Source organism: Suricata suricatta, chromosome 7 (assembly GCF_006229205.1).
Source record: "Suricata suricatta isolate VVHF042 chromosome 7, meerkat_22Aug2017_6uvM2_HiC, whole genome shotgun sequence".
In the NCBI taxonomy this organism is placed as follows: domain Eukaryota; kingdom Metazoa; phylum Chordata; class Mammalia; order Carnivora; family Herpestidae; genus Suricata; species Suricata suricatta.
Genome location: NC_043706.1, coordinates 92,806,741 through 92,832,744, shown reverse-complemented (window position 1 = coordinate 92,832,744; position 26,004 = coordinate 92,806,741). Strand labels below are relative to the sequence as shown.

The following is a 26,004-nucleotide window of genomic DNA, read 5'->3' as shown; positions in this document are numbered from 1 at the left end:
ATTGCTTCCCGATGTTGCAGAAACCCTCCAGACATGCTCTTGTTTCAGACCTTTGCACTTGATATCCTCACTCACTGGAACTTTCTTCCCATAGACACTGGTATGACTTGCTCCCTCATCTCCCTGGAATCTTTGTGCAGTGTCACCCAAGAAGTGCATTAACCACCCTATTTTAAAGTGTCAATCTAGGGGCGTCTGGGTGGCTCGGTTGGTTGGACGTCCAACTCTTGATTTCAGCTCAGGTCATGATCTCATGGTTGTGGGATTGAGTCCCATGCTGTCAGAGCACTGCAGAGCCTGCCTGGGATGCTTTCTCTCCTTCTCTCTCTGCCCTACCCCCACTCGTGCTTGCTCGCTCTCTCTCTCTCTCTAAGATAAACATTAAAAAAATAAATAAGATTTTAATCCAAAGCACAACTCAATTATACTTTATTCCCTTTCTCTCTTTACTTTTACCTCCAGCTATAATCACCTTCCAATATACTATATCATATGCTTTATTTCATTTGTTGTCTATTTACCCCTAATAGACTGTCAGTTCCATGAGGGCAAAGACATTTGTCTGATTTGTTTCCTGTTGTATCCCTAGAAACTAGAAGAGTGTCTGGCTTGTGATAGATACCCAATACATATTTGTTGAGTGAATACATGAATAAATGTAAAATGAATGCATAATTAGCAGTAAGAATACTGTTTTTTCAAGGCTTAATATTATTCTATCCTAAAAATCCACGAAGCAAGTTAGGATATTGGTGGGGTCAGCATATATATTAACAACAAAATACACACCTTTGCTGCTCAAAGTGTGGTCTACAGACCAGCAGCATCAGCACTGCCTAGGAAATACAGAATCTTAGGCCCTACCCCAGACTTCCTTAATCAGAATCCATCCACATTTTAATAAGACCTTCCAGATGACTGAACCTTAAAGTTGAAAGGCAGTGGAGCGGTGGCCCTCAACCTTAACTGTGTATTGGAATCATCTGAGTACCTTTTACAACTCCTGATGCCTCGGTCTCACCCCAGAGATTGATTTAACTGGTCTGGAGTAGAGAAGACACAGGTCAGTGGTGAAGAAGTGAAGTGACTGAATTATTCATTATTTTTTGGTGGAAAATGAGGATTAGAAGATTTTCTGTCAAACCTTGGTACAGAGAGTAACTTGTTGGCATTGACCTAATCAACCAACCAGCCATCTCCATCTTAGTCCACAACAGTAAATTTCAGCTCCTCATTTGTGATTTCTCACTGCCAGACAATACACTCATGTCCACCCTTGGAGGAATGGCTTCTGCTCACTTTTCCAGCAGGAACCAGTGACTGTTGAGAGCAGAAAGCTCAGCAGAGAGTGAGGAGAGATTCAGGGTCAGTCTCATGATGGCTGTTGGGAAAGCTCTGACCTGAATTCTGACAGAATTTTAGGGATTCACAACCTGGGAATCCCCTACCCTGTATCCTGCACCCAGAGAGCTCATACACTTCATCTGTTCCTACCTCTTGTGTTCTGACACTCACTGCCTGATACAATCATTTCCTGGGTGGCTCCACTGTAAGGGGCAGGTGCAGAGCTGACCTCTAAGTGTGACCCCAAACATGAACTTTTATCATGAACTTGAATCTGAAGTTCAGCTCCTTAGTTGCACAATAAAAAGGTGTGGAAACATGATAGAGTAGCAATAGTTTAATTGACATCCAGGAAAAATTTGGAGCAACTGTAGGGAGCGTTTCCAGATTTTCCTTGACCAAATGGGTTCTGTCTTGCAGCTCAAGTCCCGGGTTCTTATGACTCCTTTAGCCCTCTCCCCTCCGCGGAGCACGCCGGAGCCCGACCTCAGCTCCATCCCTCAGGATGCAGCCACCATACCCAGCTTGGCCGCCCCACAGGCTCTCACAGGTACGTCAGCTGAAAGCTAGCAGTTACGTTGTGAACTGGAGAGCTGCCACTGGGATAGCTCTAAAGAAGGATTTAGTGTGTTAGCTGGTGGACAGGACAACCAGATTCTCTGAGAATATTAGTTTAAGTGTCTCACAGGTAGGATTACTTGAAATTTGGTTTTCAGTGCTTCTCAGGTTCAGCAGATTGCCTTGAGGTGGGACGAGAAGGAGTGGTTTGTTGGCCCAGTCTTTTATTTTCAGAGCCAGCTTTACTTTTCACCAGGAGTGACCTTGCTTACCTTGAGGAGTTTCCATCTCTGTGTTTGTCCATCTCTGAGTTTGTGCTTCCAGATCCCCTAAGGACCCTACCCTCTCTTAATCCCACCTGGTGGCTCCAATCCAGTCGGAGTAGAGCTCAGTCCAGTCTTTCTCATGGGGTGTCCATCAACAAACATTTCCATCATGAAAATCGCAGCAGCAGGATGGCTTCTCTCTCACACACACACATATACAGTCCTTCTCATCACAAGCTGCCCTACTCCCATCTCACTTAAATCCATTCAATTCCCTTCCCATTGCTCTTAGGTAAAAATCAAACGTGTTAAAATGGCCGGTGGAGCCCCGTGGTTCATTGCTCTCCTCTAAGTCCCTAGACCGCCCCCTCCCCACCCCACAGGATTTCAGCAGATTGCCTTCCCTCTATCTGGAATGATCTTCCCGCTGGTCCCCTACTCCTCCCTTGTATTTCAGTTCAGTATTGATTAGATTTTCTTAATCATCTGGGGTGAGTGCAAGAGAAGGCGGCCTCGTGGAGGAGAAAAAGCACAAGCCTTGACATCAGAAAGACTTGAGTCCAGATCCCTCTTATACCACTAATGACACTTTAGACTTTATGACAGCCATCCAACCCTTAAAACTTTGGTTTCTTCATTAGGAAAGGAAGTAATCATACCCCGCTCTCATGCTCATCTAGAGATTCAAACAAGATACAGTGCACAAAGTACCTGGAATACAGTAGGTACTCAATAAAAACTTTCTTCACCTTTGTTTTTACTGTTTCATCCTTTCCAAATCCTACTGGTGTCCCCTTAATGCCCCTTTTCAACACTGCTTTGCACTAACAGCCCCTGAGGTAAGTTCCTCATACGCTGGGATGGAGGTGGGCAGGGGAGACAGGCAAGGAGATGTTAACATGGGGAAGAAAATATGACACCTACTATTAATATTTACTTAAAAATTTTGATTTCTTGGTTATGTTTTAAAAGGCATGCAATATATTGAAACAGTCAAGAATGTATATAACCTATAAAAAATAAACACATTTTGGGGCATGTGCTCAAAATCTGTTTACTGATGGGGTATATTACTTTAAAAGCATGGGGACCATTGGTTGGGCTCCCCTAAAAGGGCAGCTGAGTATTTAAAATCTCTGACATCATAAAGTGCACTCTCTTTAGAACTTCCCTGAATATATAGTCTTTGGGGCAATCAGAATCATCTTAATATTTTTATTCACTGAAGGCTAACAAAAAAAAAAATTGGCAAACATTATGTGTAAGCTTAACAGCTCCTTTGGAGGAGGAGGGAAGATTTTGTATGTGTGCATGCCCAGTATGGAAATACACTTATACACGTGACCTACATTGGCCTCCATTCTTATCTGCAATTCAAATTCGAGTACATCAGAGGGACCTCACCTGTCTATCTGTTCCCAACCAAGAGGTTCTTTTGAGCGCAAACTTGAAAGTTGGGAGTGATTGGCTCTTTTGCCTCTTTTCATTCTTACGTTGGGAAGAATCAGTCCCACTTTTATTCTTCTCAGCCTTTTCCAAGGTGAGGGTCAAGGGAGCATGGCAGAGGCATCCTCCATACACACAGGAGCAGCTCGCTGGCCTGCCTGATGCACCTGATGCTGAGGCTTCGTGGTTCTCTTTCCACAGTCTGCCTCTACATCAACAAGCAAGCCAACGCAGGGCCGTACCTGGAGAGGAGGAAGGTGCAGCAGCTCCCTGAGCACTTCGGGCCTGAGAGACCATCAGCAGTCTTGCAGCAGGCTGTGCAAGCGTGCATCGACTGTGCCCACCAGCAGAAGCTGGTCTTCTCCCTGGTCAAACAGGGCTATGGTGGTGAGATGGTATCAGGTAAGGCCCCGGGGCACATTGTATGAGAAGGGCCATGGTGTCTCTCTAAAGATGGAAGAAGTCATATTCAGGCTTGTGGGATAGTGGCTGTGGCCAGGGTCTGTCTTGCATCTGCTGGGCTCCAGGGGCCTTAGATTAGCCTATGTGCTGAAAGCCTCTCTCTGGGCTTAAGGAGGAGATGCTTCCAGATCTCAATAAGAATCCTCACCTTTGACTCTTCTCTCAACCAACCCTTCCCTCCCCCGCCCCCCCCACTTCCAACTCATCCGTAAATCCTATTGCTCTAACTGAAATATATCCAGAAGCCAGACATGGTTCATCACTTACAGTAGCCACTCTTGTTCTTTAAAAAATCAAAATCATATTGTGCCCCTTCTCTGCCCTGCACCCTCAATGGCTCTCATGTCACTCTAGGAAAAAGTCTATGTCCTTATGATGACCCAGAGGCCCTATGTGACCTGGCCCTGGCTACATCTTTGATCTCTCAGTCACTTCTCTTGAGTCCTCACTCTGCTGCAGCCATGGGTGCCTCCCTGCTGTTCCCCCTGTTATTCTCCAACCATGCTCCTGCCTCAGGGTCTTTGTACCTGCTGTTCTTTCTGGAATGTTCTTCCCTCAGCTGTCCATGTGTGACTTGCTCCTGGACTTCCTTCAGGTTTCTACTCAAATACTGCCTTATTCAGGAGACCTTTTCTGAACACCGTTCTAATATAGCCCATGTCACTATCTATTCTCCTTTGCTCTGCCTCATTCCTTCTTCATGGTACATGTCACCATGCAGGGCAGTGGGGAAGCTCATGGTCCCAAGCCCCTCTTGTGGGGTAGGTTGTTGTTGTTTGTTAAAGCCCTTTCAGGGTCAATCCCTTATCCCACTGTCACAACCATCCCAGGTTCAGCTCTACCCCAACAGCATTCAGAGGGAGTGACAGTTGTCAATCAAGGTGAGAGGCAGAGTTGGGAGCACTGCCTCCTTCAAATCTTTGACTGCAGAGGCTCTTTCTGCCTTACCCATGGCCCTCTACACAATCGTTGTTACCACCTGCTTTTAAACCTCAGAGTACCAGCCCTCTACAAGATGTCTTGACTTCAAGGGCATAGCATGGTGTCTTCTGTGGCCCAGCATCAAGGTCAAGGCCTCTATATCACCAGGGAATATAGAGAAGATTCTCCAGCATGGTATGGTGTAGATGACCCTGCCAGCTGTACAAGAGTAGGTCAGGGAAGAGGGGCCTCTAATATTGCTGTGTCATGAAGAACCAAAGCAGGGACAATTTATTTAACTTGAGATCCCCAGGACTGGGGGATGAGATTGTCTAACCAGTTTCCCAGCTGCGATTGGTTCTGCCCACCTTCTGGAGCTCCCTCTGGGCAGGAAGCTGGGTCTGACTTGCTGGTAATCGACTAAAATAGAACTTGGCAAAGTCTGGGTGCATGTGGCTGACCCAGGGTGACTTTTAAGAAATTTCAGCAGATGCAAACAGAGACAAGAGGAAGAAGTACTGCACTGAGAGAGACTAGGAGGAGAGTCTTGATGTCAGCTTTCTGAGAACCCACTGGCCATTTTTCTCCGGTATTTGTCTGACAGCCAGGTTCTCAAACCTGAGCTGCCCTCTCAGGTCGAAGGCCTGTCCTTTTCCTTGCTGAATAGCAGAGTTCAAGACACAGACATAGTGCTAAGAGAAAGTTCTTCCTGTACTGCGCGCCCACCCTATTGAGCAAATTCCATCCCACTGAGTTTTTTATGGCCCTTCCCTCTAAGCTGGGAGAACTGAGCCCATTTTCCCTGCTCTCCTGCTCAGCCCTTCTGTGGCCTCAGGGCCCTTGGCACTGAGGAGCAGGTTCCTCAGGGCCTGGCACAACATAAACCTGGGCAAAGCCCTGCCAACTTTCCTTTGGCTGAGGGATTCCCAGGAAGTCCAGAGCTGAGCGCTCAGTCTTAGTATCTTGGCGAATGCAGGGGCACCAGAGGACTCTCATGCTGCTTCCTTGAGGTGGCAGAGTGGCAAGGCGGTCCTTCACATTACTGATGGTAGTACAGAAGCTCAGCAAGCTGTGAGAGGGGCTCAAGGAGAAATAGTCGAACTCTTCCAGTTTCCACTTCATCCTTAGGGTGCTGCTTTCTAAACATTTCCATGGTCCAACACAGAAAATGGTGACATTGGTGCTGACACATTGGGCTGAAGGAACCAGACTGCCACGGATGGGCCCTGGGCTACCTCAAGGGCTAAGGGAACAGTATTGCATGCCTTGCCTGAGCCATGTTATCCCAAAGGGGTAGGCCTCAGGGTCTCATAAATGCCATCATTGCTTCCAGGAGGTGGCCCTCCCAGGCACCTGTATGCATCTTGATTATTGGATTAGATCTCATGACCCAGACTCTCCTGCAGCGGATTCAGTTTCCATCACTTAGTCTTCTAAAATATTGGAGGCAAACGGCAACACTCCCACTAAGAGGAAATTTCCAGAGTGTCTGAGTTGCCAGGATGAACCCCTTAGTTGGCCAGTTGGTAGTGCTTTGCCAGCTCTCCCAAGCAGTCACTTGGAGTATTCACATGACAGGCAAGGGGCACCTAGAGGCCACATGAGTTGGAAAAACTGTTCTACACCCTCTTTTCAGTCTCCTTATCTGTAACATGGGGTAATAACCTCTTGTCTACTGTCCTCACAGGATAGTCAGGAGGCCTAAATGATGGAAATGAATGTTCTTGTCAAAATATAAAGAATTTATACACACAAAAACTGGATTCTTTTGGTTTCTAATTAAAGTGTTTTGTTTTGTGTTACTTCTGAAATCAAAACTAGCTCTGTTTTTGTTCCTGTCCCAGCCCCTGTTATGTGCCAGTTTTTGGTAGATAATGTGTAAAAAACCAGGCTACTCCCTTGTTGTTAACCATGAGCGGCAAAGGCATACGTGGTGGCAGGATGTCCTCCTAGGGTCTCCTCCCGTGTTCCTCACACTGGAGCTGGTATGCAAGCTTCTTGGGGCAAGAGAGGGCTGTGAGGACAATTTAGAAAGGAGCATGCTGGAAGACACATGTTTCTTCTAAATTCTAGTAACCCTGTAGAAATTGAATTTGATCTAGACTCATTATGGAGAGATTATTCCTCTTTTTAAAGAGTCCTCCCCATGAAGGGTAGAAAGAACTCTGTGATGCTGGATTGAAGTTAGAGACCTCAGCATGAACTCGGGTTTGTTTAGATACATCTACCTGTCTAGATCTAGACCTACCTATCAATGAGCATATCCAGTGCCCAAATCTTGGTTTCTAAATATCACTCTTCAATAACAAGGAACCAAGGCTGTTGGAGGAATGGCTGATTTTAGGGCAGGGGCAGAGGAAAATGCAAGATGAAACTGAGGCATATTTAAAGTGTCAGTAACCAAAGAGTTGCTAAAAAAAAAAAATGAGGGTGTGTCATAGGGACACGGGACACTAAAAGTCCCAAAGACAAAATTTGAGCAACAAAATAAATAACATAGTATTGGATAATCCACTGTACAAATAAATGTATTAAGTCTACACTGATATTATTCAATTATTGAATAAATGAAGGAACTAAGGGATAAATGGAGGAGAATGGACAGTTCTTTCTTATAGAAGAATTCCAAAAGATACAGAGACTCTCCCCTCTTCAAGAGGCATATTTAATCCCTCCACCACTCTTGAGTTGGCAGGACCTTATGACTTGTTTCCAAGGAATGGAATATGGAGAATACAGTGGAGAAATGCAGCAAATGCTACCTGGCCCAGTGACAAAGACTGACATCCCAGTGATGTTGTGGGGACATCATGTACCCCTGATCTGATAACAAGAGAGGGACACTTCACTTCTGCCCCCAAGACCTTAACCCCAGTCACATCATGAGAAAAACACAGACCAACCCAAACTGAGGGACATTTTGCCAAATATCTTACTGGTACTCTTCAAGACTGTCAAGGTTATGCAAAACAAGGTAAGACTGAGAACATGTCACAAACCAGAAGAGACTAGGGAGACATGACAACTAAACCCAGTATGGTGTCCTGGATGATATCCTGGAACAGAAGCAGGACATTAAGTGAAAAAGCAGGTGAAATCTGAATAAAGCTTAGTTAAAAACAAAACACAACCCAACCAACAAAAACCTCCTCCCAGGGACTTGTGGCTTTCTTGTGCCCCACTCTGAGTTGCTGTCTCTGTGGCATTTTAGTGTCCGCATCCTTCGATGGGAAACAGCACCTGCGGAGCCTGCCTGTGGTGAACAGTATTGGGTATGTCCTCCGTTTCCTCACCAAGCTGTGCCGAAGCCTCCTGTGTGATGACCTCTTCAGCCACCAGCCTTTCCCCAGGGGCTCCAGTGGCTCTGAGGAAGCCCAGGAGAAGAAGGAAGGCAGGATGGAGTCAGGTAGGCTTTGCCTTTCTGTCTCCCCTATGCCTGCAGGTGTCCTTGCCCTCCAGGAGCTCCTGGGAGTTCTCTTGCTGGAGGCCCACAGGCAGCCTCTTTGCCAACAACCCCATCCCAGGAAGCAGTCAGGAATGGCCAAGACTGAAGGTACCTCAACAGTCCTCACCCAGGTTGCAGTGGAAGAGATTATTCCAGCTACTGAGAGCTGATGCTTTAGCTTTTAGGCTTATGTTATTAGAATCTGGATAAGATCACATCACATATAATGAATGATTTTCTTTACTCTCCTCTAATTATGACTCTTGGGCACTTATGCATCATTGTTGAGTAATTGAAAGACCATGACACTATGGAACTAAGAAATCCTGAAGAAACTAGGGATTAGGAGTAGATTACATTGGTCTTGCCTGGGGGCCTCAGATACCCACTCATGTCAATAAACAGTGTGTATTATTGCAGGGATTTGACCAGACTATGAATCAGATATGTTTTTCAGTAAGAGTTAGTGTTTCTCTCTCATTACAGGATGAAAAGTAAACCTGGGGATGAGTGCCTTTTGTTGCAGAGCAGCTCAGCATAGGAAAGCTAGTGGGAAGGTCAGTAAGAGCACACAGGGGCCACACTGCCAAAGCTGTCACAACATTGTCTGCTCAAAAGGCCAGATACCCACGAAAGGTTCTCCTACTCCACTTAGCAGCCCTGAGTTATGGACTTGCAGAAAGTTGAACATGACTCTAGGTTCTGGATTCTAGGTTCCCAAGGATAAGCAGAAATGCTGCCTTTTTATTTCTTTCTCAGGAAGCAGTATTATTGATATATAAAAAACACATAGTCAATGAGACTGGAATCTAGTCATTATGTCATTCTATAAACATTTGCTGAAACTTCTTCTGTTCCAACCACCATGTGAGACCTTGTCTTGTGATAAGACATATACACAAAGTTCAGAAAGTTTTTGAGATATTGAGTGATCACTCTTCATAATGAAAAATGAATACATTTGTAGGTATGTGTTCACAGGTAGTCTTAGAGGCTTCAAAAAAAAGATACTTATAATAAGAGTGGCTGTATGGTAAGCCTAAGAGGACAGCAGGGAAGGATAAACCTAGATTCTTAACATAGATTTTTTTCAGACACTGTCAAGAACCTTGTTTACAATTTGACATTAATATCTCTGAGATCAGGAAGAAATTTGGCCTTTACAATGAAAGGTACCTAATTAAATACAGTCTATGTTAGCAGGTGCTATATATATTTGTGTTTTTTTGTTTTTGTTTTGTTTGTTTGTTTTTGATGTCTCTATATGGGCAAGCTTGGGAAAATGTTTCCTTCTTTTTGGGGCTCCATTTCCTAAGTGAGGTATTGCTTGTGCACAGGGCTCCTTCTGGTTCTTACAGTATGAATCTGACTTCTCCTGTCAGGCTTAGCTGACGCAGGAACATATCCTAAAGCTAATGTATCTTCTAGTGAACCTTGCAATGAGAAGAGCAGAATGGTCTGATTTTACTTTGCAAACCCCTTGAATCACTGTTACATTGAACAATCAATGACCCATGGGATATAATTATAAAGCCACATAATTCATGTTTCCTATTCTCCTTTAAAATGTATCCTGTGGGACCACTTCTTTCCTGTCCATGGATGAAATTTTGGACAAATCTTATGACTTTTTTGCTCCTTTCAGGTAAGAGCATTCTCTAGTCAATAATTAACATATCTAGGTCAGAGTAAGAATAAAACTTTAAATTTCATGCAAAGAACTATTCCCCATTCCCACTTCAGATCTGTTTCAGGCCAGTTGTCCTCTCTCCACCTCACACTTAAAGTTACGTTTTTGTCTCCTCCTCTATTTAGCATAACCAGAGTAGGGATGGAAGAGAGGCAAGGGTAGGGGAGTTTTTACTTGACTGATCCTGCTGTGAGTTGGCATCATATGCCCTAGTTCTCAGGTGTTTAAAGCTGATTCTTCATCCTGTGGGCTCTTACTTACATGGGTGCATTGGTGATCCTACCATCTCTCACTTGCACTTTCCATGACATGAACAAATATAATTCTTCTCTGGTTGGTCACTTATAATTCCTTCCACAGCCCCAACCTGTAGGAAACGCATCTCTAGTTTTTTTCTGCAGAGGCACAACAGTGCCACAACACAGTCCTGCAGAAAGAATCTAAAATAATCTTACTTTAGACCTCTCTTCTGATGGCCCACATATGGTCCTAACAAACAGTACACATCCTTTTCCCAAACAAACTCTGGGCTGGCTGAACCCTGCAGGCACCCCTCCTTTGTTCTGTCACCAGAGTAGCCAGACTTTTGGATTTTCCGTGGGAATCAAACAATAATCCACTGTATCTCTCAACTCCAGGGACAGATATCAAGCTATTCACATGGCCACATTGAAGCCCTTGGGGACATACTGGACATTTTTCTCCATAATTCATCTTCTAATCAACCTGTTTCTCAACCTGTACATTTCTTTTGCAGGGTGATGTAGGTAGTCATCTATAGGTGTAAAGCTGGCTTTCCACCATCTCCCACAAGATGTGTACACTTCACTCTACTGCGTCTGTTGTCTTACAGCCTCAATCAAAACTGAAACTAAAATGGTTTCATTTTAACATCCTGTCCCAGGAGCCCCCCTTCAGCTTTCCTTAAGTAATCATTGAAGAAATCTTGCCTTGGTTTCTACCGTATTCTCTCCCTTTCCAAGCTCACCATACTGGAGGAAGTTCCAATCTTTTTTCTGGAGTAGTGTAGCTGCCTCACTTCTTCCCTTGACTGAGACATCTATTTCCCCCTGAAATCTCCTTTCCTTCCTGGTTGGCCTGGCTTTGGAAGTAATAACTTGAATTGTTTTCATGAGCCTTTCCCTAGCCCATGCCCATGTGAAAAATGAATGGCTCCAAATCAACTAACCTTGTGGAAATTGTTTCTTGTCCCCTACGTGTTGCAAAACCAAGTGCAGTGGGTTTCATGTGTCTGAGTCTCATGGACAGTGGAAGAAGCAGCCATGTAGTAGGCTCAAAGCAGCCCCCTTGCCATGTGTCTTCCACCAGTCTGCCATGGAGCCTAAAATGACACCATTAGAGAGTTTGCCTTTAGATTAAGACATTGCCTCTTTAGGATTGCCCTTTCAAATTTCCCTTAAAGGGTAACATATCAAATGATTATTACTTCAGATGAGGAATTGGCTTATCGCTTACTTTTCCACTATTGTGGCAAGAGAGGCACATAGAAGAGGGAAAGGATGGAGGTCTTTGTTGATTTTAGGCTCCGTATCCATTCGGAGGACCACATCATTCCAAAACAAGATTGCACAGTCTTGAACTCATTTGAACCAGGTTGTTCTCTCCCCTGATGTTGTTCCATGATAGCTATGGTCTATCAGGCTTGGTGCCACACAGTTGCAGGACTTGTCAACATTAGAGCATTTCCAGAAGACACTTAATCAGACAATAAGAAAATGCAAAGCCATGACACATAAGGAACTATCAAAGAAACAAAGTTTGTGGCCAAACCCTCGCCCCACAAAACCCAAAAATAACAACAGCAAAAACCAAAGGATGATTTGGAGGAAGACATGATTTTCTGTTCCAGTATATGACAACAGGTCGTGTGGATTTGTTCTCTGTGTTTCTGGTGGTAGATTTAATTAAACCTAAGTTCCTGCCACTCAAACTCTGGTCGAGAGCATCCCCTGAGAAAGGCAAAAGCTCAGGCCCCCCCCCCCCCACTCTTTAACAACAGATGCCAGGTGATTTGAAGACACACTAAAATTTGAGAAGTGTGAATTCAAGGAATAAATACTCTCTCAGGTAGAGAACTTGGTAGCTGAAGATGCAGGTAGAACTCTCACAAGATAGGGCCTTTACAAGTCAGGTGGGGTTGATATTTGTAGGGAACGTTGAAAAGTCAAAGCCATAGAAGTAGAAGGGACTGCCTGAGCAGTAGTGATCTCCCCACTACCGGTGACAAGCGCAGGTGCCCACTCGTTAGGGTCATTAGGGTAGCTCTGGCAACCCAGAGAAGTAGGAGCAAGATGTCACAGCTGCAGGTGGTGGAGGCTGGCTCCAGGCAGCAGGAGGTGCCCCAGGTGCCCCAGCGAGGGGCCTCCCAGAGGTAGAAGTAAGGCTCCCAAGGCAGGGGAGCTCATGGTAGAACAGACAGTATCTTTCAAATCTCTTCCTCAGGCCTTTCAAATAAAAACTTTCTTTTGTGATCTTTCTTCTGGGTCCCTGGCAAACCAGACTTCAGACCTCCTCAGCTGCCTGAATCTAGCCTGGAAGGTAAAGTTCTTGGCTTAAAATCAGGAACGTCAGTCATTTCCCTTCAATTCTATTAATCGACAGCCAAATGTGGTGTGTGTTTTAGGAAGCAGAACAGTTCTCTGGTGCTTTGGGAGAACGGAGGCAGAAACATAGATTTGATAACACTTGTTCTGTCAGAAGCCGTGTGATGATCACAGGGAAATTCACCTTACCTTCAAATGTTGAAAAGTTCTCAATTATCAATCAACTTAAGCTAGTGTTTTCCAAACTTGAATGTGCTCGCGAACCACCTGGCATCTTGTTAAAATGCAGATTCTGGCCTCGGTAGGGCTGGCGTGGGGCCTGAGAGTCCGCATGTCTTACAGGTGCCCAAGTAGTATTGGGGCTGCTGCTGGCCGAGGACTATCCTTTGAGTGATAAAGTTGGGCTGGCAGGGTCCTGCTCGCCTAGGGAAATTTATTTCAGGTTTACAGTAAAATGAGTCCATGTGTGCTAGGACACTGTATAAGTGTTGTCACTGAAGATGATCCCATGCCCTGTGGAGGTATCCATGGGCTAGAGAGGAGATGGGGGGAGGGCAGAGTGGTTAGGTGAGGCGGCAGGTGTGCAGATCTGGGTGAGAAGGAGGAGGTTTGCTGCACTGGTGAGAAGGGTGAAAGAAAGCAAAGAATGGCGACAGCAGATTCCTCAGTGTGGCCTGGTCGCCTCCTGCGGCAGGGTCCCTATTACCCTTTAAGCTTTCCTGAATCCCAGAAGATGTCCATCTGTTCTCCCAGACCCTTGTTTATACATCCTCAATGACACGTGATGCTTCCTTATATTGCAAGAATCTGGGTCCAGATCTCACCCCCTGCCGGGTGGACTTGGGGGCAGGGCTGCGTAGTACCCAGCAGAGCCCGATGTGCAATGGGGCTGCAGCAAATATTTACCCACTTGAATTCTATGCAACAGAACAAATTACTCACCAAGAGTTGGGGAGATCTCTGGAAACCACAAATGTGATAACTGAACTCTCCTGCAAGATCTAATTTAGTGATTGGTTTCCTGCCTTTTGAAGTTTTAACATGATGGGAACAAACTGTTTACTTTTGGTTGAGTAGCTTTTTTGATACACAGATGGTAGGGGGGGGGGAGAAGAGGAAGGACATTTGTTCTTGAAGCTTAATGTTTTCTTCCTTGGCTGGTGGTCTTTGAGCCAGGCACCAGAAAACTTCTGGAATAACAGACACTCACAGTGTGCTCCATGATGGTTGAACCTATGTACCCAGCCTTTAGAAATCAAATCTTCTTCCTTGTTGAACTACAGTCTTCTAATATGATAGGTGTACAGAGAATACCTATCTTTCCAAAAGATTGTTTATTTCTAAAAGGAAATGGATTTTTATCAAGTGGCATGAATTCCATTCCACGGAAACATCCATTTAGTCAGTCAGCAAACATTTACTGAGCTTCCCCATTGGTGATGCACTGAGGCCCCCAGAATCAAGGCCACTTGTCAAGAGCCACACAGAAAGGCAGCAGCAGGGAGAAAATTGGGATCAGGCCTTCTATTTCCTAACTCTTTGCTTTCCTTTCTTCCAAGCTGGTTGTCAGTAGGGCCCTATTACCCAACACTTGCCAGGTAGGGTGTATGTCCTGTTTCCTGGCTCAGAAGGCTGACTGCACAAAATGGATGTTCACAAGTGCCTTGCGGTACACCTGTGTACCTGTGTCATTTCGTCTACCAAAGATATAAAAGAACAAAACAATCACCAACCCTCATTTAGCAAAATTTAGGCAGAAGCTGTACGCCAAGTAGATCAATATTCTTTTCTCCTTCTGGGTTTCCTATTTTGGCCCCAAGGAGTGTTTCATCCTTGACCTTGTGCTCTGGGTACATAAACCCTTGCTGGGCGACATCCACACGACAAGTAGAGCCCATCATTCCAGACTCCAGGAAAGCCCTCTCATCTTTACAAAACCCGCATACAGTGGCCTAGTCCACCACACATTAGGCATCGTTTGACCTGGTATTTTACATAATATGTGGAATAGTGGAGGAAGAGAAGAAGGGGGAGGAAGGTGTGCTACTCCAGATCCCCTGTAGCCACTTGTCTCCCAGGGTAGGCCAGCGACTGGAATGTCTGCTACAGCCAGGGAGCGTGCGCACAAAATGAGCTGTCCTGTCCTTAAGCCAGGTGTTGGAAAGGGGGAAGAACAAAGGATCAGTATCAAGCTCACATGTTAAGACTCCTCTGAGAAAGTTTTGATGGAAAGAATAAAAGAAGAAGGTCCTTAAGGTCTGTGGCAAATACAAAGGCCTTTCCTGTATTTTCAGACGGACAGGTCTGGAAGAAGCCCAGTCACGGCTCCCCCTAAAAGAGGGAGCGTTTGCCTGCGTGGGATTCCTAACCTTAGTTCTGCCCCTGGGTGTCAATATGAGCACGTGTAGGAAAAGTTATTTATTGTGTTTCCAATTATATCACTCATTAATTTATAATATCTGTAATATTTTAAAGCATTGAGCTAGGGATGCTTGGCTGGCCCAGTCGGTAGGGTGTGTGACTCTTGATCTCAGGGTTGTAAATTCAAGCCCCATGTTGAGTGTAGAGATTACTTTAAAAAAAAGAATCTCAAAAAAAAAAAAAACCAAAACCCAACAACCAACATTGAACTAAAAGGGAAAAATATAATCTCTCAAGAAAGGCCTGGGTTTTGTGGAATTTAAAATAGATTTTTTCAATGTTCAGTAACTTAGTGAATCTCTTTGCATTGCAAGGCTCAGATTCTCTTCTGAGTCCTATAGATATTGAGGAAGCACAAGATAAAGAGTCCATAATTATGGTTAAATGATGGAATGTTCCAATTAAGTTGTTAGAGAAAGATAAACTTTATGAACTCTCTCCTATTAGTGGGTAGTTTCTGGATCTCATACATAAGCAGTATAAACCCTTTGCTAAAAAAATCCCATAAACTTCCTTGCAGAGAATTGAATAGGTAGTCTATAGCAGATACATCCCACCTGCTCCTAAATTAATTATAATTTCTAACCTGGATATGCAGAGTCAAGAGAAATGAAACAAATGGCCTTTTCCCATCTGTATTAGTTATCTGTTGCTCTGTGACAAATTACTCCTGGAAGTTGGTGGCTTATAATAACATTTATTATCTCAGTTTCTGTGAGTCAGGAGTTCGGGGGCAGCTTAACTGGGTCCCCTGGCTCTGGGTCTCACCACAGCCTGCATCTTGCACTAGGAAAGGATCCACTTCCTACCTTATTCATGTAGCTGTTGGCAGGATACAGCTTCCCCTGAGCTGTTGGTTTCTTGCCATATAGGCCTCTCCACAGAGCATCTCACAACATGGCAGCAGCGCGAGGAATACCGGAAAGTATCACGAACCTTCCTAAAAGTCAGGATATGCATTTAGAACCAAAACTTACGAGCTGTCCTCTATTCTGGTGACTCCAACGTTTTCCTGATTGAAGACCACTTTTAATTTCCCTGAAGTTCTAGAAAGACCAGAAAGTGTGGGGCTGTTGAGGAAACAGAACCTGACTGTGGAAGGTGCCCCCCACCTTCGCCCTCCCTCACCTCTTAGGAGTTCCCACAAGAACTGGGGGCAGAAGCGTGGCAAAGCTGCAAGACCATATAGAGAGTGCTTACAGGACCTACTTTCCTCTCAAGACTGGAAACGCATGCATTGTCCCATACTGCTGGCCAGCATTGGACAAAATTGCCTTTGGGCAAAATTTCCACAGGATGAAATCAACCCAGAGGCTTAGCACAAAGTCTTAGGCAAACCAGAAACATTTGAGAGGATACAGAAGTTCAGGTGTCAGGCATTAAAATTATGATTGGTTTCTGTGCATCTCATTAGGGAAGAAAAAATATAAATGTGCTTAAATGGACCAGAGGAGAGTCATAAGGTTGATTCTGAGGGCTGAGTGATCTGAACTTAGAGACAAGCTTAAAGGGAAAAATCTATACTGGCCAGAGACCAAGTTAATGGAAAATTTAATTGAAGCAAATGAAATGCTAAGCCTCGTAGGTGGTGTGGCCTGGTGCCCTTTGAACCGGGAAGGCTGGGACAGGAGGCCACAGAGGGCCCAGAGGGAAAACGTGATGAGCTTATCTGAGCAAGAACAAGGGCGGGACTGAGCCTGAGAAAAGAAAGTCTGCAAACCTCAGCCAAAGGCAGCAAGAGGGCAGAAAGGAAATCTGGTTTCTGCCGCCACCAAGAAGTCCTCAGCCGTCCTCTGCCTCCGCAGCTCTGAGCACGTGCTGGGCGCTGGTGGTGCTGAGAGCAGCGTGGGTGAGGCTGCCCAGTGGCAGTGCCAGCACCACCGCAGGTAGGAAACAATGGCCCCTGTCGGGGCTCTCCGCAGGGTGCAGCTCTACAGCTACTGTTTCCCTTCTGCCCGCTTCCTCTTTCTGGCTTCCTCCTTGCACGTCTTCCTCTGCATTCCAGAGCTTACTGGCTGTGCTCTCCAAGTGGTGGCACCTGGTTACGCACTGCGCCGGGTAATAGAGATCCCCCAGCTTTTCCAGTGGCAGCAAACGGGGCCCACGGTGCGGCTTCCTTTTCTGATCTGGGTTTTGGAGCCAGGATCTCTGGAGCTGCCATCTCTTCAAGCAGCTGAGACAAGCTGTTCACACATGGAGCGCTCTGGACACTGACCCACTGGTCTGACTTTCTTGCCAGCCTGGGCAGGGTTGTGAGGCCTGCTGGACTGGGCATTCCGGCTGGCGATCGGTCCAGAGAAAGGCGGTGGCTCCCAGCCGGGGAGAAGGTGGCAGTGATGATTGTTAGAAAGTGGTCACAGTGTGCAGCTGCTCCTTTAACTGGGGAGTTAGGACTGACTTGGGGAAATAAGGTGTGGAGTGTGTGTGTGTGTTTGTGTACGTGCTCACATGTGCATGAGAGAGTGGGTGGGGAGAACAGTTTGTAATGAAAATGAATCGTTTCTAAGACTCTGAAATTTGGGGGCTATTATGGCGTGAATAGGTATTTTTTGAGAATAATTTTGCAGATGGTGGTATTGTTGCTTTTCATGGCTTCATTTGGTTGGAAACTCCAAGTAAAGTGTCAGTTTAATTGTTTTTAATAAAATAAATAGTCCAAGTTCACTTAACCGTGAGCAGTTAGGTCTTGTGTCCTAAATGGCAAAGGGTCAACACCAGCCTGAACTAAAACTCCATCAGAAGGGTCTGTACTTTTAGACATGTGGGCCCCTTTCCGTCTCTGTGCAACTCTCGCTGCTTTAGGACTTTCTCTTTCTCTCTCCGGCTCTCAGCTTTCTTCTTCCTGTCCCTCTGTCTCTTCCTGCTTCTTTTTGGATGTTGTCTACATCCCAGGTGCTCTTGGCTGACCCTCCAAAACTGCAGAAGGAGTGGGTTGCCTTGGACGGGCGACCTCAAGGCCTCTGCAGAGATAAGGGAGGAGGGAGGCGTCCACACACTCCTGACCCTGAGGTTTGTTTCCCAGACGGGGAGGCTTAGACCACAGCTCTGATTCAGAAACAAACGGGTATCTCTTGAGGCTTGAGTGGGTTTGAACTCTTTTGGAGTGTTCTTTGGCCTCACTAATGGGCTGCTTATACAGAGGTTGGGGGAAAACGTAGTTCACAAACAGATTGGCAATGGTGAGAAAGGAACACCAGGCTCTCCTGAAAATTCATAAGACTTTAAACCCTGAAAATGTGGCAACCTTCTTTGGTTGTGCCTCCAGTGCATTTGCTTTTCTAGTTAAGCTTGCTCATGTGATAGTACCAGAGCAGATTGTTTCTTGGTCTGGAGGAAAGTTTAAATGATTTTACAAGTGGCATCCTTTGTCCCCTGGATAGAGGCAGGGACGTTATAGAAGAAAAGCACAAGAGACCCCTCTCTTTTCCCCCACTAGGCTGAGCTCAAGTTCTCCACAGAGATTAAATGGCCTTACACAGAGGCTGGGGTGGTTTCTGTTGTTTAATTAGAGGTGGTGCCAGGGTGACAAGCTCATTTCAGATGAGAAGCGATTTTCTAAAAATCAGGGAGAGGACCATGAACGTAACCTGGCAGCCCTGTGAGTCTGCCTGCAGGAGCCGCGTCGGCGCGGGGCCCGAGGATCGCAGGACCGCTGGCCCCATCTGCTGTCCGCTCGCCACTCAGCCACCAAACCGCTCCAGAGGTACACCCCCCCCTCCTCAAGTACGGGCTGGGTCCTTCTTTTTACGAACTTTAAATAGTGGTTTTAGGTGACAAACAATCCGTGTGTCACACTATGAAATTCTTAAGCTCCTGTAAGTTCTGCATACCCATAATTCATCTACCTGTATGTTGATGACTTTATATTTTGTATAGTATAAAGCTAGTATCCAGCAGCTTTCTTTTCCCCCCATTTTTTAAAATTTGATTTAAATCCAAGATAGTTAACATATAGTACAATAATGATTTCGGGAGTAGAATTTAGTGATTCATTACTTTCATATAACACCCAGTACTCATCCCAATGACTGCCCTCCTTAATGCCCAACGCTCATCTAGCCCAGGCCCCCCACCCAATAGCCTGCTAGCAACCATAAGTTTGTTCTCTGAATTTAAGAGTTCCTTATGCTTTACCTTCCTCTCTGTTTTTATCTTTCTTTTTCTTCCCTTCCCCAATGTTCATCTGTTTTGTTTCTTAAATTCCACATATGAGTGAAATCATATATTTATCGTTCCCTGACTGACTTATTTCATTTAACGTAATACATTCTAGTTCCATTCACATTGTCACAAACTAAAGCAAGAGAAATTGGAGTTAGATGTAAGGAAGAAATTTTAGCCAATGAGATTTGTCGTGCAATGACCTCATTGTGAGGGAGGTTGTAAAATCTCTTGCAGGAAGCTTTTAAATAAGGGGCTCAGTTATTTTCCTTATTTATCATCCAGCTTGAAAAGAGAAGTTGGGGCTAACTCAGTGCATTCCAAGGTTAATACACCACTTTCATGATTTTTGCTACATCCATGTAACACTGTAGAAGTGTTTACTCAAGATATTCCTTTAAACAGGTTCTTTTCTTTTAACTTTAGCTGTTAGTCACCTTAAGCAATGATCCTGTGTCAGTGAAATCATAGTTCGATGGGCTAATTATATTTTATTGCTGTGCACTGAATACATGACTATAAAAAACAATGTTCACCTGTTGTGTCTTCCAAAAAGATACATGTTCAAGTCCTAACTGTCAGTGCCTGTGAAAGGGACTTTCTTTGAAAAAATATTTTTAAAATATTTATTTTTGAGAGAGGAGCAGTGCCATCCAGGGAGGGGCACGGAGAGAGGGGGAGATATAGAATCCAAAACTGGCTCCAGGCTCTGAGCTGACAGCACAGAGCCTGATACAGGGCTCAAACTGATGAGCTGTGAGATCCTGATTTGAGCTGAAGTCGGACGCCTAACCGGCTGAGCCACTCGGGGGTCCTGAACTTTCTTTGGAAATAGGGTCTTTGCCAATGTAATCAAAGTCATACTGAATTATAGACCCCAATCCAATGATTGATGTCTTTATAAGACATTTGGACACAGACACAGACGCACAGGGAAGATGCCATGTGACCACGGAGGCAGATTAGAGAGATGTGTCTACTGTGAAGGATTGTTGGCTACACCAGCAACAAGGTAGAGGCAAAGAAGGATCCTACCCCTGAGCCTTCAGAAAGAAAATGGCTCTGCCGACACTGTGATTTCATGCTTCTAGAGTTCCGAACTATCAGAAGAATACCTTTCTGCTGTTTTAGGCCACCAAGTTTATGGTAATTTCCGCAGCTTTAGGAAACGAATACACCAAAGTCCCACCTAGTATCATTCCCTGTCTCACCACTGAGACGCATCTAACACGTGCGGAGATGCTGCGCTGGTTGCTCTGTGCAGGCCCTTTTCAGTCCTGTAGTTGCATAATGATGGCTTTCATTATATCAGTCATTTTTGTACTTCGGTATAATGTAAGTGTCAGCACCCCTATTTATACAGGTGAGGAGAAAGCTGTATGAACCAGGTTTGAGCAGATGTGTCTCATCAATTCTGAACGGCACCCTGGTGTGTGCACCTGAACGTGCTGTTCGCTCCCAGGCTTCCTGGGAGCTCCAGGCTATGTGGAGCCTCGGTGGGGGGCTTACGGATCTGTCTCCATGGCTGTCCCCCCGCTACCTCTGGAATCGCTGGTGTACCTTTGCCGGGTAGAAGGCTATGGCTTGATGGTCTCTCAAGTTGGTTTTGCTTTTTGATGAATTCATTTGGATTCTAGCCCAGAAACTGACTTTTATTACCTTTGATCTCACCCATGATCGTCAGCAGTTTTTAAACCAATAAAGTCCACATTCCCATGTTCCTCGTTTCTGCACGTTGTCATAGGAGAACGATCTTTCATCTACATCTGTATTTTCCAGCTATAGTGCAGATTGGAGAATTATCTGCATTCTCTGCCTTCCACTATCAGAACTATATAGATGTATTTAATTTGGATTTAAAATATTTAATAAACAGAATAAACATTTTAGTTACATCTTTTTTTATCATTGTTTGTCATGCATCTACATGAATTATAATGCATGTTCTATGTAATGGCTACCTCACTGCTAACAGAGGCCCAAAAGTCTACTCAATAAATATTTATGGGGCGCCTTCTGTATGCCAGACACTATGAGTAGCTTCCTCACATATACCAAAGCACCTGACACTGGGGATCCAAAAAGGATTAGTATCTCAGATAATGAGAGCATTCTAATAAGGGAAATATAATGACAGCCTTACTGCTTACTGGCTTAGAATTGTGCTGGACCATAGTAGGTGCTCAATAAGTGTTAGTTTTCCTTTTCCCACCAGCACTGTATGAGGATTCCAACTTCTCTACAGCATCACTAACACCTGTTTTCGTCTGATCTTTTTATTAGAACCATCCTAGTGAGTGTGAAGGTATACTTCTTTGTGGTTTTGACTTTCATTTCGCAATAGCTAATGACGAGGAATATGTTTTCATGTGTTTGTTAGCCATTTTGTATATCTTCTTTGGAAAAAGGTCTATTCGTGTCGTTTGCCCACCTTTAAATTAGGTTGTCTTTTTATTCTTGAGTTATTCTGGAAACAAGTCCCTGATGAGATATATGATTTGCAAGTATTTTCTCCCATTCTGTGGGTTATCTTTTCACTTTTTTAATGGTATCTTTCAAGTATAGAAGTGTGAAATTTTGATAAAGTCCAATTTGTCTATTTGTTTTCTTTTGTTGCTCATGCTTTTGGTGTCAAATGTAAGAACACCTTGCCAAATTCAAGGTCATAAAGATTTATTCTTATTTTTTAAAGGTTTTTTTTAAATGTTTATTTCTTTTTGAGAGAGAGACACAGAGAGTGAATGGGGAGGGGCAGAGAGAGAGGGAGACACAGAATCTGAAACAGACTTCAGGCTCTGAGCTGTCAGCACAGAGCCCAAAGTGGGACTTGAACCCCTGTACTGCAAGATACTGAGCTGAGCTGAAGTTGGACGCTCAACCGACTGAGCCACGCAGGTGCCCTGATGAAGATTTATTCTTATGTTTCCTTTTAAAAGCTTTATAAATTTTTGCTCTTACATTTAGGTCTTTGGCCCATATTGAGTCGATTTTTTGTATATGACAGAAGGGTCCAATTTCATTGTTTTGCATGTGGATATCTAGTTGTTCCAACACCAGTTGTTGAAAAGATTTTTCTTTACCCATTGAATGATTTTGGCACCCTTGTGGATAATCAACTGAACATAGACACATTGGTTTATTTTTGAACTCTCAATTCAATTCCATTGATCTACATGCCTATTCAAAACCCAGTATCACACTTTTTTTACTGTCATTGCTCTGTAGAAGTTGGAAAGTGTGAATACTCCATTTTGTTCTTTTCTCGTGATTGTTTTGGTTAATCTTGGTCCCTCAAAAATTGTATGAGTTTTAGAAACAGCTTGTCAATTTCTATCTCTATGAAGAAGTCAGCTGAGATATTAACAAGAATTACGTTGACTGTAGATCAATTTAGGGAGTATTGCCATTTTAATATTCAGTCTTCTGATTCATAAACATGGGATTTTCACCCATTTGTTTAGATCTTCTTTACTTTCTTTCAACAGTGTTTTATAGTTTTCAGTTTTATGCTTCTTTTGTTAAATTGATTTCCCCATATTTTATTCATTTAATGTTACTCTAAATTAATTGTTATCTTAACTTTATTTTCAGATTGTTTAATCTGAAATACAATTGGTATTTGTATATTGATCTTGTATCCCACAACCTTGCTAAACTAGCTTATTAGTTTCAATAATGTTTTAATGGATTCTTTAGGATTTTTCACATACAAAAGATAGTTTTAGGGGCACCTAGGTGGCTTAGTTGCTTAAGTGTCCAACTTCAACTCAGGTCATGATCCCATGGGTCACGAGTTCGAGTCCCACATCAGGCTCTGCACTGACAGCTCAGAGCCTGGAACCTGCTTCAGATTCTCTGTGTGTGTGTGTCTCTCTGCCCCTCCCTCACTTGCACTCTGTCTCTATCTCAAAAATAAACATTAAAAAATTTTTTTTAAACCCAAGAAATAGTTTTATTTCTTCTTTCCCATCTAGGTGTTTTTTCTTTCTTTTTGTTAACTAATTGGCCTGGCTGGAACTGTCAGTAGAATGTTGAATAGAAGTGGTGAGAATAAGCATCCTTGTCTTTTTCTTGATCTTAGGAAGAAAAGCGTCTAGTCTTTCACCATTAACTATGATGTTAGCTATAGGGTTTTTGTAGATGCCGTTTCTCCAGTTGAAGAAGTTCCCTTCTATTCCTAGTATGTTGAGTGTTTTTATTGGGAGAGAACATTGGATTTTGTCAAATCTATTGAGATCGTTGTACTATCTTTGTTTTTTTGTTCTGTTTATATGGTATATTACATTAACTGATTTTTAACTGTTAAGCCAACCTTGCTTTCCTGGAATAAATCCTACTTGGTCATGGTATATAAGTTATACTAGATGTTATAGGATTTGATTTGCTAGCATTTTGTTGAGGCTATTTGTACCCATATTCATAAGAGGTATTATTCTGTAATTTTCTATTCTTGGGATGTCTTTGTCTGGTTTTGGTATCAGGTTAATAGTGGCCTCATAGAATGAGTTGGGAAGTATTTCTTCCTTGCATTAGTTTGTTTGATTGCCAAAACAATCTCACAGTCTACGTGATTTAACAATAGAATTCATTTTCTCACAGTTCTAGAGGCTAGACGGGTGAGATAAGCATGATATTAGGGGTGGTTTCTGTTGAGAGCTCTCTTCCTGATTTGTGGGTAGCTGCTGTCTTGCTGTGTCCTCTCATGGCCTCTTCTCTGTGCACCTATGTTGCCAGAGGGTGGGGGGAGGGGGAGAGAGAGCGAGCTAGTGAGCACGTACTATCAAATTACGGTCCTGGAGGAGGAGCCAAGATGGCGGAGAGGAAGGGAGCTCTGTAAACTTCGTCTGCCCCATCTATCAAACTGAGAAGGACATTACTCTCACCTGCAAGAGTGGAAGGAGAAAACACGGACTCCAGAAAGAAGAGAACCTCAAGGATACCTGAGTGAGTGAGTGCGAACTGGGGAAATTAGAAAACGGGTCAGCCCGAGACGGGCAGGGGAGGTGGGAGCCCCAGCCCAATGTGGGACAAGCGCGCGGAGCCCGGGAGACAAAGGGAAGAGACAGAGAGACAACACGCTCATAGTACTGTCTCTGGGGAAGAGGTAAAGAACGCTTAACTGCGCTTGGAGAGAGAAGCTCACTCCATAGATAACTGCTGGGTAGCCTAAATCCCAAACCCAGGTGGTGCAAGGGAAAGAACAGCTTCCAGCCCTGCGCCATCTTGGCTGGGAGTCAGCGGCCACGGCAGTGGCGGTGTCAGGGGTGCTCACTTCAACCTTGGTTTTGGGAGTGGGAGCATGCACCTCATTTCCATGGCGCATAACCCCCAGCATTGGCTGCACGAATCCTGAATCCTGGGTGCCAACAGGGAAAGGATAGCCCTCACCTCTGCGCAATCCCAGCAGGGAGATGGCAGCGGTGGAGGCCTGGGCGCATGCTCAGGCTGCAGGAGCTCCCAGCTCATTTCCGGCAACTCCTAGCGCCTCCGGCAACAGCTGCTCACTCATTCCTCCCCCAACTCAAACGTGATCCCAGCTGGGGGTTGGGTCTGTGACGGTGCGCACGTCACCTCCTGCTTCACATCTTGCCTCAGGCAGGGGCAGCCGAAATCCCTGCCTGAGCCAAGACAAACGATTCCTCCCCCTAAGAAGCCAGCCACCAAAGCAAATACATCTCATCTGTGGTAGCATAAAAGTGCATGGACTGGAACTTTGAACTGAGGCGGGCCTGGAAAATACAACTCGGCTCAACTGCGGCATAAGGAGATCGGACTCATTAGAGTGGCCTATAGTGCGTAGTTCAGGGGAGCTTGGCGTGCCGCCATTCTAATCTCTGCAGACAAAAAGGCGGAGCCTCTGAGAGCAACCTCCGGGACCTACCATGCCAAATCATGCCTATCCACCAGAGGGAGCTGCTGTTTTTTGTTTTTTTTTATAATTTTTTTCTTTTTCTTTTTTCTTTTTTCTTCATGTTTTTCTTCTTTTCTTTTTATGTACATATTTTTTATTATTACTTTTTTAAATAAAATTTTAAAAAATTTTTTACTCCTTATTTTCCTTTTTCCTTTCTCACTTCTTTTTTACTGTCTTGCAATCCAGATATATTCTCCTATATCTCATCCCTACCTCTCCCCTCAACTGGTCATACACTTTTAGATTGTCCACTGTCCTTTGTTGTCACTGATCCCCTTTATTTATTTATTTTTCTTTTTTCTTTTTTTCTTCTTCTTTTTCTTTCTTTTCTTCTCTTATTTTCATCTCTTTCCTCTCCATTTTCTTTCTTTTCTTTCCCCCTTTTAATGTGCTTCTTTGTTTGATTTGTCTGTGTGTTTGTGTGTTACTGTTCCCTCTGTGTTTGTCTGTCTGTTTTCCTTCTTAGGGCTACACTAAGAAACAAGCCAAAGTGTGCATGACAGTGACTCCCAAATATTGCTGAGTAGGGAAATAAAATATTCAAAGCCACAACAAGAGAAACTGAGAGGCACCATTAAAGGAATATTTCCTGAAACGACAGGCCCTGGACAGTCAATAAGCCTCTTTTAACAGAGAAATATTAATAGGTGCACAGTGCACAACAAGCTTTCTAAAGGTGAAAAGAGACAGGAAACTAGCAAAAATGACAAAACGAAGGAACTCTCCCCTGAAGAACCTCCAGGAGGAAGTCACAGCCACAGAACTGCTCAAGGCAGATCTAGACAACATACCGGATCAAGAATTAAAAAAAA

General features: G+C 44.3%; 1 protein-coding gene across 25 annotated transcripts in view; it reads left to right on the top strand.

Moving 5' to 3' along the window:
• Positions 1–26,004, top strand: part of SCML4 (Scm polycomb group protein like 4) — a 103,177-nt gene that overhangs the window by 60,357 nt on the left and 16,816 nt on the right. For 18 of the 25 annotated variants that reach the window (XR_003910943.1, XM_029945063.1, XM_029945075.1 and 15 more), the window contains 4 exons: positions 1,765–1,894; positions 2,810–2,893; positions 3,816–4,016; positions 8,209–8,403. Coding sequence is in view for 21 of the 25 variants with exons in the window: in XM_029945063.1 (XP_029800923.1) it covers positions 1,765–1,894; positions 2,810–2,893; positions 3,816–4,016; positions 8,209–8,403 (610 nt within the window). In the remaining 4 variants the exon portion in view is untranslated. The other 7 variants (XM_029945068.1, XM_029945066.1, XM_029945082.1 and 4 more) reach the window with 7 other exon arrangements.